The sequence below is a fragment of the Moschus berezovskii genome, chromosome 21, assembly GCF_049115385.1.
Source record: "Moschus berezovskii isolate FMDL1 chromosome 21, NW_MosBer_1.0, whole genome shotgun sequence".
Classification (NCBI taxonomy): Eukaryota; Metazoa; Chordata; class Mammalia; order Artiodactyla; family Moschidae; genus Moschus; species Moschus berezovskii.
Genome location: NC_142480.1, coordinates 35,284,415 through 35,297,029, shown reverse-complemented (window position 1 = coordinate 35,297,029; position 12,615 = coordinate 35,284,415). Strand labels below are relative to the sequence as shown.

Sequence of the window (12,615 nt, the reverse complement as noted above, 5' to 3'; positions counted from 1 at the left end):
CGGAAGCAGGGGTTCAGGCTCAGCATGAAGGATGAGTCTATGACCCAGTTCAGGGTGCCCTCACAGTAGCAGGTAATTACACTGAACCTGGGGGGCAGGCTCCAGCCTACACAGCAAGGCTGTTCGACTCCTGGGCGAAGGACACAGAGTTAGTGACCCCTGTCCTCACAGGACTGAGCCTCTCCCTCCACGCTGCCCACAGTGCTGGACGTTGTGGAGGTCACAGAGGCCAGTGTGGTTGGGAGCAGCCGTTTGTGGCTGGGGTTTGTGCAGGACTTGTGATGCTGTCCCTCCTCTTATCAGCCCCACCTATTCCTTTTGCAGAAGTCAGTGACACAAGATCATCTCTGCATCTCACATCAAAGCCACACAGATGGTAGATCTTCACTTATCGAGGTGGTTGTGGGGCAGGGGTGGGCAGTATGAACCAAATGCATCTAAACCCAAGGTTTTCAACTGAGGCTGACTCCTGCCCAGCTCCTTCACAACGCCCTGCCTACGCCACTGCCCACCCCCCCAAAAAACGCCAACATGACATCTCCCATGGGGGACATTTAGCAAAGCCTGGAGACATCTTTGGTTCAGAACTTGGGGGAGAGGGGGATGTTGATACTGGCACCTAATGGGGAGAGGCCAGGGATGCTCTAAACACCCTACGATTCAGCATGTTCGCAGTGATTCCGAAGAGCCCTAAAGATGACTCAGAGATGCTGCTGAAGGCAGGGAAGGATCTGCTGTGCTCTCTTGTTTAGGGTGGACGTCGGGGCCCGGCCACTCCAGGGAGCCCCTTGCTCTTCTCTCTCTCCCTGTTGTTCTTCGCTGAGTTCTCTCTGTCACACACACACACACTCACCCCTTTCAAGGCTTCTGGAACGCCTGATGCCGGGAGAAGAGAGAGGAGACACACACTCAGGTCCAGAAGCCAGGTATTCACTGAGATTTATTGGGAATTCTGTGACCTGGAAGGGCCTTCCTGAGGATTAGGGACATGACGGGGCTTTAAGAGGAAAAGCAGAGACAGATCCAGGGTGAGTGGCACAGAGAACCTGCCGGAGTCCTGCTCCGGTTTCCCCTCAGGCTGGCCCAGGTTCCAGGTTAATTCTCTGTCAGGACCTCGTCGATCCAGGGCCGGTAATGGGCGATCCGGGTGAAGACGGCGGGCGGCTTTGCATTGGCCTGTCCATAGGAGACAATGCCCTGGGCCACCCCAGCACACAGGAGAGGGCCCCTCAAGTCTCCCTGTGGGACAGAGAAGGAAAGGGAGAGAAGGTGAGCCAGGGAAACCACCGCCTCCTCCCTGTGGTCCAGCTCTGAGTTGGTCAGACCTGCCATCAGGCTCAGGAACACTGGCTCCTCATGACGTGATATGTCCCTGATGCAGTTCCCTTTCCTTCCTGGCACCCCCTGACCCTGGGCGGCACCCCTGACCCTGAGTGGACCCTGGTCAGAGACCCCACGGGGCCGAGGGAGGAGGATCTGCAGAGGGACAGTCCCAGTCATCAGACCTGAGGTCTCACACTTTGTCACTGGCTGACGCTGTGAACTCAGTCTCCTTCCAAAGGTGTCTGCTCCCTGGATGGTGATTTGTGGGGAAGACTGTAGTCTGAGAATCACCTTAATGCAGATTTTGTGCTCTGGGGATTGCCCACACACAGCTGGAGATTGTTCAAAAGCAGGGAAGTGGCTGCAGGCCCGGGGCTCCATGAGTCTCAGCTTCACCTCTTGCAGAGTGCTGGAGGCTGGTTCCTTCACATCTGTTTTTCCCCAGCCAGCCACCCAGCACATTCTCCCGGGAGGGATGAAGGTGAACGGGGGTGGTAGGGGGAGTGTTCCCACAGCAAGGGTCAGATTGGCTTTCTCCTTCAGCTGTGAAGGAAATGAGGGCTGTCAGTGATGGAAATGGGCGTGGGGACGGGTGGAGGCAACCAGGGAGGGACAGGGCAGCTGCTCCACCTTAGAGCCAGTCGCAGAGGCTGAGCTGAGGGGTGCTGGTGAGAGGCAGGTTGGGAGAGTGTGAGGGTAACGGGACCTGAAGGGGAAGCCCTGGAGGACAGGGAGCGGGGAAGGAAGCCCTGGAGAACAGGGAGCGGGTAGGGGAAGAAGAATGTGCGCCTTCAGTACATGAGGTCGTGGAGACCAACAGGGCGCCATATTCGGGTGAGGGAGCTGTTTTATGGCTTCCAGCCTCCACCATGTGCCTTCGTTCTGTTTTATGCTCTGGGCTCCGAGGGGGACTGTTGCAGACCCATGTGAGGGAGAAGGACAAGGCGAAGCGCTGGTGGCGGGGTGTCTCCTGAGATGAGCCCACTCTGAGAAAGGGTGTGTAGTCTCTCCCAGGGTCAGCGATCTCTTCCCACCTCCCTTTTCTGAGCTACTCCTGGTATGGGAGGGGCTCAGGCTTTGCTCAAGGAAGAGCTTCCCAGGGACAGAGATAATTTCCAGGGCCCCGGGACTTGCCAGGGAGTGAGCCGGCCGTGGAGGACCCAGGGGACAGGGTAGGTACTTCCTAATCAAGGTGCCCTAATGAGGCCACCTCTCTGAGGAAAGGAGGGAGTGGTGGGGTCTCAGGTGGACCCTGCTCTCTGTCTCCCATGGAAAGGGTGGGTTCAGGTCCCCGGGAACTAAAGGCCAGTGTTCTTGAAAAGGGCGTAGAGCAAGTGGTCGAAGAAACGGGTGGGACCCTGAAGAGTGAGTCCACATCTCTTGCGTTGGGGTTGGGGAGGGGGAGCTGCTTTAGAAGAGGGGCGCTGGGAGGAGGTCCCCCTTCCTCTGAGGAGAGCTGAGCTCACAGTGCTGAGGGTCAGGACAGCTGTTCCAGTCTGAGAATGATTTCCTTAAGGCCAAGTGTTGTCTCTCCCTAAAAGACCCAGCCCTAGGAGCTCCCCCTCAGGCCCCCCAGGGGCTGTCCCTGGCTGCTCCCCTGCTGCTCAGCTCCCATTTGGAGATAAACAGGCCCCATTGTCTCACCTTCCTGCACACTGCACAGCCGTCAGTCAAAGCCCCTTCTTATCAGGAAACCACCACAAGCTACCTGCTTCCCCTGTGAGGTGACAATTTCCAGGTAGGCCATGTAGGGGCGGGAGTGTGGCTTGCTCTCTGTGCCCCAGATGATCTCCCCTGGAACACAGAACCCCAGGGCCTAAACACAGAACCCCAGGGCCTGAACACAGAGGGGGCACCAGCTGGCTTCAGGTTGGGACAGGAGTCTTTGGAATCCGCCCTTGCCCCGTGATCTGCCCTCTTCCTCTCGGATGGCTCTTGTGTCTGCTGCCTTTGCTCCAGGCACAGAAGCCTAGGCGGCCTTGGACGCCTCACAGTCATGCTCACCTAAGTTTTCCCCCGACTCCCATTCTGCCCTCACTCAACCCTCCACTGTCCGCCTGCATGACCAGCTCTCCAGGTTCCTGTCTCCACCGTCTGCCTCCATATCCCATGTTGCTCAGACATCAGCAAGTTACAAGGCCAGAAGGTGAGGGGAACACAGGACTTTCAGCACAGTGTCACACATTCCATCCAGAGAAGACCACCCCTGGGGCCCCCTGCTCTGGGCTTTCCCCCAGTCAAGGTGGGCTCCTTGTTCCTGGGAGCGACCACAGGCTGCAGAGAGTGGGTGTTGTCCAAGTGGAACCTTCACTCTGGGGTGCTGGGGAGAAATCCTGGGGTTCTGTTTGAGGGTCAGCAATCTTCTGAGTAAATCTTGTTTTAGGGGTTGATCCTGCAGTTTCCAGGAGTGGCCGGGAGACTCACCAGTCTGGGCTCTGCAACAGAGGAGGAGCAGCAGCAGCGGGAGAGGAGGACGATGCATCTTCTCAGAGAGGCTGCCCAGGGCATGTGCTGCTTCTCTTTTCCAGTCTTGGGTTTTTAACTCCCAACAAGCGAGGGCAGGGCCAGGCTGGTAACCGCAGGAACTGACTGGTCACCTTCTCTTCCCTTATCCTGTGCCCGCTGTCTTTCTAATCAGAAGTCCCCTAGAGATGCCCTCTGTTTTGTCTGGATGTAGCTGAGGCCTGAACTTCAAGTCTTGGCCTCAGGGATGAGCTCCCCTCCATGGTTCCTCATCGGTGTGGAGGTGGAGGGCTCACGTCCTTCCCAGGCAGGGCAGCTGGTTAAGGCCCATCAGAGACATGGGTGGGGGAGAGTCTCTACTCTGAGAATTCAAAAGCATATGCACATTTAAGACAATGACCACAGTAGGAAATACATTTGCAAAAAGACCCAACACACGTACCGTAGGTATGTGTGAGTACAAAGGCACAAACCCACAAACAAAGAAATGAATCCAAAGTTTCAGGAAACAATACTCATCCTTAATTACACGTAATGCAGTCTGAGTTGCCACCCCTTTCCATCCCATTTTATTCCACTCCAGATTAAAATGCAAGCTACACTGCACTTCAAGCACGGTTACCTGCAATTTGAAAAACGTTAATCTTCATCTCTCCCTCCTAACCAAAGTTTCATGGGCAGAAGAAAGTGATCAAAGAATATTAGGTAGAGGAAGAGGTCATACTCTATGACTGGACTTTACATATATTATCATAAGAGCAAATGGGATTGGAATTAGGACTTTAAAGAGCTCATGAATATCAATTATTGTCACTCTCTTAGATGCAGTATTACATTTATAACAATCCTGGGAAGTAGGGAGAGTTATCTCTAGTTTATGAATCTTGCTATCAAAGCTTATGCCTCAGAATTAGACTTCCCTCATTTCATATGAAGGGCCCTTCTGCTGTACCATCAAAGGCAGAGATTTCGAGTCCTACTAACGGGAATGTAGATGTAGAAGAATGGTTGTTCCAGGGGTGCTGGGGTTCCTAATCGCAAGTGAGGAATCAAGCTCGTTTGATTGAAATAGAATATACACAGATGTCAGGATCTGAGGTTTGCCTCTGTTTTCCCATCACAACCTTGGGAATTACCATTACCATTGCTTTACTCACGTAGTGTTTAGACTCAGGCGCATTAATGTGATTCAAATAACAAAACTCATAACTATTATAACCGAGTTTTCAAGCACATCTGCTATGTCCCCCAGACTTCCGAGTTCTAAAAACCAAACCTATGTCTATTCCTGTGATGGCTTGCAATACATTTTGAGTTCCCAGCCTGGTAGGTCTCTTATGTAAAGTAAGGCATTATTTGGGATTCTGAAAATTGGGAGAGGAGTGTATCTGGGCAGAATCTGATGAAGCTGGAATCTAGAACGTGAAAATCCTTCCAATGCTCCTTTGCAGTAACAGCAGTTCATCCCCTCCAGTCTCAGAGGTTAGTCTTTTCTTGCCTGAAGGATCTGTAATGGCTTCCCTGAGGTAGTCACTCTGCAGGTTGCTGATAGGTTGCTTGAGAGAATAATAAGTTAGTCAATAGTGATCATGTTTAAGAAGAGTCTGAATGAACTCTGGGTTCTTTATGGGGACTAGTGAATGGAAATATGGAGAAGGTCAATGAGGCTTGATCTGGAAGTTTCCATTCATGTTGGAGTTTTCCATGATGGTAAATCTTTCTTAGCAGTTACAGGATGCAATGAACATTCCCTTTCCTGAAATCACTGGTTTTGTCTACATAATTCATTTTGCCACTGAGATGAATACCAGACACTTATGCCTGCTTCATGTCCAATGAGACAGAAGAGAATAAGGTATAGATAATTTGTTCCTTCTGTACTTTAGCTGGAACCCATTTGTGGTTTTCTAATATTTAGCTTCACTTGAAAGTTTCCCTTTGCTTCTGACCTTCATTGTGTTATGCATGCATGCTAAGTCACTCCAGTCGTGGCCTTTTCTTTGCAACCTTATGGACTGCAGCCTGCCAGGCTCCTCTGTCCATGGGATTCTCCAAGCAAGAATACTGGAGTAGGTTGCCATGCCCTCCTCCAGTGGGTTGCCATGATCTTCCCGACCCAGGGATTGAACCCATGTCTCTTACATCTAACCTGCATTGGCAGGTGGGTTCTTTACCACTAGCGCCACCTGGGAAGCCCCATTGTGTTACAGTCCTTAGTTATAGGACTCCTAGGCTCTCTCCCTTATGCCTAAGGATGTTTTCTTTCTTTCTCCTTTCTTTCTGTAGTTATGTACACATGTATGTATGTATGTATTACTGTGCTGGTGCTTGAAGGCACTGGTGAACTAGCAAAGCAAAAGGTTGAGCGGAGGAGGAACCCAGTGTCTCCTTGGGAGAACTCCCTCTGGGGTGAGTGATGGCACCAGAGTTTCTTGTTTCCCTTTCTCGTTTCTCTGGTAGGCTCACTGTGCACCTGAGGACAGCTGGCTCTGTGTCAGTCCCCGCCCTGTCTCCTCTCCTCTCATCGGCCTCTCTGTGTGTCCAGGAGTCACGTGAAACTGTCCAAACCATCCCTTTCCCATGGGCTTGGGTAAAGTCCTTTAAGTCTGGCGTGCTTCTCTAGTAAACCTCGCGGTGCTGTCAGTCTATTAACAATCAGCATCAGCCAGGGCAGCAAAAGAGAGTTCTGTGTACCTTAGAATCAAATCTGTCCACGGGGATCTTCTCTTACCTGTAGGAGGAAGGCTGTATGGCATCAACTGTCTTTATTTTTTATTTTTCAGCATGCTCCCATGAAGCTTGTTGGATAATAGTTGCTGCCAGAAATAGAGTCAGGACTTTGCTCTGAGTCAGCATGGCCAGAGTCTGAGGGCCTGCCTTCAAGGGTTTCTTTTATGCTCTCCAATCTGTTGTTTCAATTAATTAAGGGGACACTACTCAGGACTCTTCCCTTAGCCCTCCAGGATGTGAATCATTGTTTTCTCAGATAATGATTCTTCCTTTTAGTTGCTCCTTATTCCTGCATTTCCTTATCTCTTAACACAACCAAGCGGAAAGAACCTTCTCTTTCCCCTACATGCCATATATGTCTGATGTAATTTTGAACATTAGCCTGGTCTGTTGATGCTGCCATGTGGAGGGATGTAAGCACCAAGATCTCTTGGGAAGGGTTGGTTTTTTCAGTGCTTATAAGAAGGATGAGAGGAGAACTCACCCCAGAGGGAGTTCTCCCAAGGAGACACTGGGTTCCTCCTCCGCTCAACCAATTGCTTTGCTAGTTCACCAGTGCCTTCAAAGGATGAGAGGAGAGGATCTCCTAAGACAAGTATGAGTGCCTAGTCACTCAGTCATGTCCAACTCTTTGCAACCCCATGGACTGTAGCCCACTAGGCTCCTCTGCCCATGGAATTCTCCAGGCAAGAATACTGGAGTGGGTTGCAATGACCTCCTCCAGGGGATCTTCCCAACCCAGCGATAGAACCCATTTGGATGATATTGACACTGTCAGTTACAGCTGAACTGAGATGATAGAACTTGTATTGTGTACACTGTACAACCATAATGTCTGGCACTTAGGAGGTGTTCCATCAGCATTTGTGTTGATGGATGAAAACCAATGTGATTTTCCTACTAAAGACAGGATCCCTTTCTAACTCAAAAGGTCCCCAGTGACCAGCAGGGAATCTTGGCCCAGAGGCCAGTAGTACCTAAAGGGATAGGCTGACAGGGACTCAGACTACTGAGCCATCAGGAGCCAGAGGACCCTGAGCACATGGGGGACACTGGGCTGCACGTGAGGGGTTGAGCTGGCCCTGCCCAGGTGAGAGATGGGGCCCAGCAATCTGGACCTGAGTGGTAGAGCACAGGCCTGGTCCCTCTGATCCCTCTCTGCCAAGGCATAAACTGCACTGGCACGTCAGTGGTGAGGCCCTGCTGGAACCCCATGGGACTCGGGTATGCAGGGTGGGAGGGATATGAGCAAGGAGTCAGCAGAGATCAGTGTGGTCTGGAGGGGACAGGAGCTGGTGTCCCTGCTGAGGAAGCGTGGTGATGGGCAGGGACGGAGAAGAAGGGGCGGCAGAGGAGACTGGAGGCAGAGCTGGGTCCTGGGCTCTGAGGAGGGCAGAGTAGGACACTCAGCCTGGGTGAGAACGAGGGGCTTCTCAGGAGACCAGCCCAGCTCTGGGCCAGCTCCCCTGGCTGTGGGGGTTAAAGGTCAGCTCAGGCAACCCCCTCCCCAGTAGGAGGGTCTCTGTCCTGGAGCTGCAGCCCCAGGCTGTGCTCTTGGTGTCAGGGGCCCATGGCATGACCCACTCCCCCCTACCATGTACCCAGAGCAAGGAGCTAAGGAGTGCACCCTGAGACCCAGGACCAGAGAGGTTCATATTCTCCCCTGATGGTGCTCAGCTTCAGCCCTGGCAGGAGGGCCGGCAATGGAGGACAGGTGTGGGTAAGCAGACCTGGGTGACAGCTTTGCATGGCGTTTAGGGGAAGAGATGGTGGGAGGGGGAGAGGAGGAAGCAGAAAACAGCAGAATCCTGTCATTGACTTTCTAAGCACAGACTAGATGCCCATGAATAAGAGTCAGAGAATAAATAAGCAACCAGTCCTTTGAGCTCAGCTGAGAGACATTTATTGAACTATGGGCACCCCCAACCCTACAGTGTGATTCTGGATCATCCCCAGGGAAGACGGTCTGGTTCCTGCAGTCAGAGGCTTTTCATGGTTTTCTTTATCCAGGGCAGGAAACTTGAGACTTTGGTGTAGGCCCGTGGAGTTGATCCATCTTTTTGTCCATAAGAGACAATGCCCTGGGCCACATTGTCACACACGAGAGGACCCCCGGAGTCCCCCTGAGGACACAGGAGGGGAAGGACTGAGTCTGCTCTCCTTCTGGTCCTGCCCTCTCTCCCACCCTGCCATTTCAAGACCCCTCTCTGAGAAGGCCACTTTGCAAGGCCTCCATGTGCGAGAAAAGTGAGCAAGGCAGGTCTGTGGGCCCCCCGGCTGCCAAGCTCTGACCTGGACATTGTCCCTGCTTCACTTCCCCCAGGGGGCAGCTCCTTCTCTGCCCCCAGGTCTCTGTTTCCTCTCTGTCTAGATGCTGGGGGCTATTGGCTCCAGGCTGCTGTTAGGACAGGGAAGCAGGTGGGAGGGCTGACACTCATCAGGGAGGGGGAGCTCAGTAAGCAGGTGAGTTCCAGCTCTGAGCAGGCACCTGGACTGAACCACCTCCCATTCAGGAAGCGTGGTTTTCTAACACCTGAGCCTCAGTGCATGGCAAATTCTCCCTTCTGGAGGAGCGCCAGGTTGGGATTCACTGCAGGTCTTGTGTGGCTTGCAGAGGCTCTAGGTACTCCCAGCTCTGGCTGTTCTCCCTTTTACTCCTGGAGAGAAATCCCTAAGTCTACAGGGTGAGGCAGTCCCCAGGTCCCAGATCTTCTGCCAACACCCTTCTCCCCAGACCCAAGCAAGGTAGACTGTGATTCTCACCTTAAAGGAAGTTTTCTTTGTCTTTGGGTCCCCCACACACAGCTGGATGGCGTGGTTGTAATAGTTGCGTAAGTGGGACTCACACTTTCGATCCTCCTGCACGGTCAGCTTTACCTCCTGCAGTGTGTCAGGGTAGGTGCCCGTGGAGTCCCTCCCCCAGCCGGCCACACTGCACGTCTGTCCTGGCTTCACCCGGGCCTTGGCCTTGGGCAGACGAATGGGCTTCACAGCTGATGTCTGCTTGGCCTTTCTTTCCAGCTGATGGGAAGAGACAAGAGTCTGGCTCAGCCGGTGGTCCCCAAGCCTGGACACGCAATGATGCTGACGTGTCTCCCCTCTCTCCTGAGCCACAGGGACTGGTCAGGTGGCCAGGATGGGAAGGAGGAAAGGGGTAGGCGGTCCTGGGAGGGGAAACGAGCTGATCCCAGGAGGGCATGATAAGCAGGGTGGTTTACCTTTAATAACATGATGTCGTTGGAGAAGTTCTTAGGATTATAGTCTGGGTGGCAGATGGCTCTTCTCACCCTGATGACCTGCTGGGTCTTCTCCTGCTGTTTGATATTGTGGGCCCCCAGGGTGATGTTGATTGAGCTACACAGAGACCAGAGCGGGAGATGGGGGTCACAGCCTCAGGGTTTACATCCTTGGAGCCATGAAGGGCAGGTGACTCCAGGGCAAGGCTGCCATTGAGGGGAAATGCAGGCAACAGGAGGGCCCTGGGGGCCAAGCTGTCTGTTTCTTGGCAGCCAAGGTCAGATTCTGGAGCCATTGTGAAGGGCACACCTGTTCTCCATGGGCAGTTAGCCCTAGGAAAACATGTGCAGTTGCATTAGTTTGCATTCTGATATCCAGGCGCGCTGTGTCTAGTCTCTCTCACTTCAACAATGCCTCCGGCAGTGGCCTTCCCTCCTTCTCACCCTCTCACTCTCCTGCTGCCCTCTTTCTTGCCCTCCCAGGAGCCCTCTTGGCTCTGATCCTGGAGAATAAGGCAGGGCTCCCTTGCCAAGGTACCGGGTACTTGCTGCTCCTCACCTTCCATAGCAGTGAGCAGCTGTCAGCACGAAGTCCTGTCGAACCAGGAACCCACCACACTTACTCTGGACATCCTGATTCCAGTACTGAAGATATGCCATGTAGGGGCGGGAGTGGGGCTTGGCTTCATGGCCTCCGATGATCTCCCCTGAAGGAAAAGGGCTGTTCTGCTTGTGTGCCCCCACTGAGTGTACCTTGTTGGCATCGGCTTCATGCTCAGAGCTGCTGGGCACTGGGGGGGTCCAGCCTGGCCTGGAGTTGGTGGGGCGGGAGGAGGCTGGGAAGGGGGCTCAATTTCCTCCTCTGGAAAAGAGCAGCTGTCTGGGTCTGCGAATCTGTCTCCCACACATAATTGGAGGTGAGCATAGAATCTGCCTGCAGTGCAGGAGACTCAGGTTCTATATCTGGGCTGGGAAGATCCCCTGGAGAAGAGAATGGCAACCCACTCCAGTATTCTTGCCTGGAGAATTCCATGGACAGAGGAGACTGGTGGCCTACAGTCTTTGGGGTAGCAAAGAGTCAGATAGGACTGAGCGGCTAACACTTTCACTTTTCATACCTGTCCTCAGTTCAGTTCAGTTCAGTCGCTCAGTCGTGTCCGACTCTCCGCGACCCCATGAATCACAGCACGCCAGGCCTCCCTGTCCATCACCAACTCCCGGAGTTCACTCAAACTCATGTCCACAGAGTCGGTGATGCCATCCAGCCATCTCATTCTTGGTCGTCCCCTTCTCCTCCCGCCCCCAACCTTTCCCAGCATCAGAGTCTTTTCCAGTGAGTCAACTCGTTGCATGAGGTGGCCAAAGTATTGCAAAATCCTAGAGGCTTCTGAAAATTCCTTCTCCACCTGTGCTTCATTCCAGGTGAGTTTCTAAGGGCCCATTACCCTATTTTATTCAGGATAGTCCTGTTTTCCAGGGCACAGGAGTTCAGAGTAGGGACCTAGATGTCGCCATAACTTCTTTCCCAGGGCCTGACTGGTGGTAAGTGCCCAATGAGTATTTGTTGGATGCATGAAGGAGTGACCATGCCCACTGCTGCACCCTCCCTGCTCACAGTGGGCCTCTAGATGAGGGCTGTTGGTAGGGCCAGTGCTGGTGGGCTTCTGGGAAGCAGAGCAATTCAGGTTTACCAAACACTGGCTTCATCCTTGAAAGAGAGGAGCCCCTGATGGTCTGGGAAGGGAAGTCGAGTTGGGTAAAGGGCCTGTGGGTCCTGGGGATTGAGCAGACACAGAGGCACCAACTCCAGGGTCTGCCAAGCAGATGCTGAGGGAACTAGAAGCAGAGGCCAGACCCACTCTGCCCTTTTCAGGGGCAATTTAGTATTTTCTTTTCTCTAGTTTGCAACCATCTGCCATCACTTCTGGGAAAGTTCCACTTTCCAGATGGCAAAGGTAGGGCTGGAGGAGGGGCTGGTACCCACTGGCTCCTCTTGAGAGCGGGCTTTGCTCTGTCGCTCCTGCTGGCGGTTTATCCAGCGTCATACTCCCTGGTGTGAGGTGGGATGGAAACTGGTGTTCTGAATATTCCCGCCTGGTGGATAGCTGGATCAGGGAAGTACAGAATGGGTGGGACCTCTGTGCCACCTGGGGGATGGGGAAGGTCACTCACCTGCCTTTGCCCTGGGGGTCAGGAGACAGGCCACCAGGAACAGGAGTGGCTGCATCTTCCTAGAAAGACTGCCCAGGTCGGAGATGCTGGCGCTTCCTCCAGGCTCTCTTTCAGATCCCCCAGCCTCTTGGAGAGAAACGCAGTGTCAGTGGAATCAGCGATGTCGTGTTCCCCTCTGGTTTTGTGATGCTTCATCCTAAAGGCTTTCTATGAAAGCTTGCCCCGCCCCCACTCCATCTGCCTGATGACGTTCTCTGGGCGGTTGTGTGAGAAACATATAGTGACCACACCAGTACCCACAGATGATGACTCAGAGCAGACCACTTGTTCCAGCCCAGAGCAGGAACCCAAGAGTACAAGGTGGGGACTGTCGGGTGTGGTATCGACCATAGAGGTAGTGGAGCCCAGAAACCAGAGTCCCCAGTGGTAGAACCGCCAGGGCCTCATTTCCATGCTGCTAAGTCCACAGGATAATTTCTTGAACAGATGTGGGTTTAAGCTCTTCTCTGTATTATGACCAAACACACTGGAGATGCATCTCCTTCCCTTAGAGAGCTGACCATCTGTTGGAGGAGAAAGAAACATCCATGACCAGAGTGCAGCATGGGAAGGGCTGTGGTCCAGGGATGCACAGAGCTTGACCGCCACCTACTAAGTCCATATAGTCATCCAGTCATCATCTTAACTTCCT

General features: G+C 53.2%; 1 protein-coding gene and 1 pseudogene across 1 annotated transcript; both read right to left on the bottom strand.

Annotated features, from left to right (window-relative positions):
• Positions 1–930: 930 nt before the first annotated feature.
• On the bottom strand, positions 931–3,805 carry LOC129550479 (mast cell protease 2-like; annotated as a pseudogene).
• Positions 3,806–8,402: 4,597 nt separating this feature from the next.
• Positions 8,403–12,122, bottom strand: LOC129550478 (granzyme B-like). Its single transcript, XM_055418179.2, has 5 exons — positions 11,925–12,122; positions 10,312–10,459; positions 9,735–9,870; positions 9,280–9,537; positions 8,403–8,639 (listed from the first exon to the last, which is right to left on the bottom strand). Exons 1-5 carry the CDS (start codon positions 11,977–11,979, stop codon positions 8,496–8,498), a joined length of 741 nt encoding a protein of 246 aa, XP_055274154.1. The 5' UTR covers positions 11,980–12,122; the 3' UTR covers positions 8,403–8,495.
• Positions 12,123–12,615: the final 493 nt, after the last annotated feature.

Coding starts and splice junctions, on each gene's coding strand:
- LOC129550478 (XM_055418179.2), bottom strand. CDS start 11,979: ATGCAGCCACTCCTGTTCCTGGTGGCCTGTCTCCTGACCCCCAGGGCA. Junction 9,538..9,734: donor ACGACATCATGTTATTAAAG/GTAAACCACCCT, acceptor TCTTCCCATCAG/CTGGAAAGAAAGGCCAAGCA. Junction 8,640..9,279: donor CAAAGAAAACTTCCTTTAAG/GTGAGAATCACA, acceptor CTGTGTCCTCAG/GGGGACTCCGGGGGTCCTCT.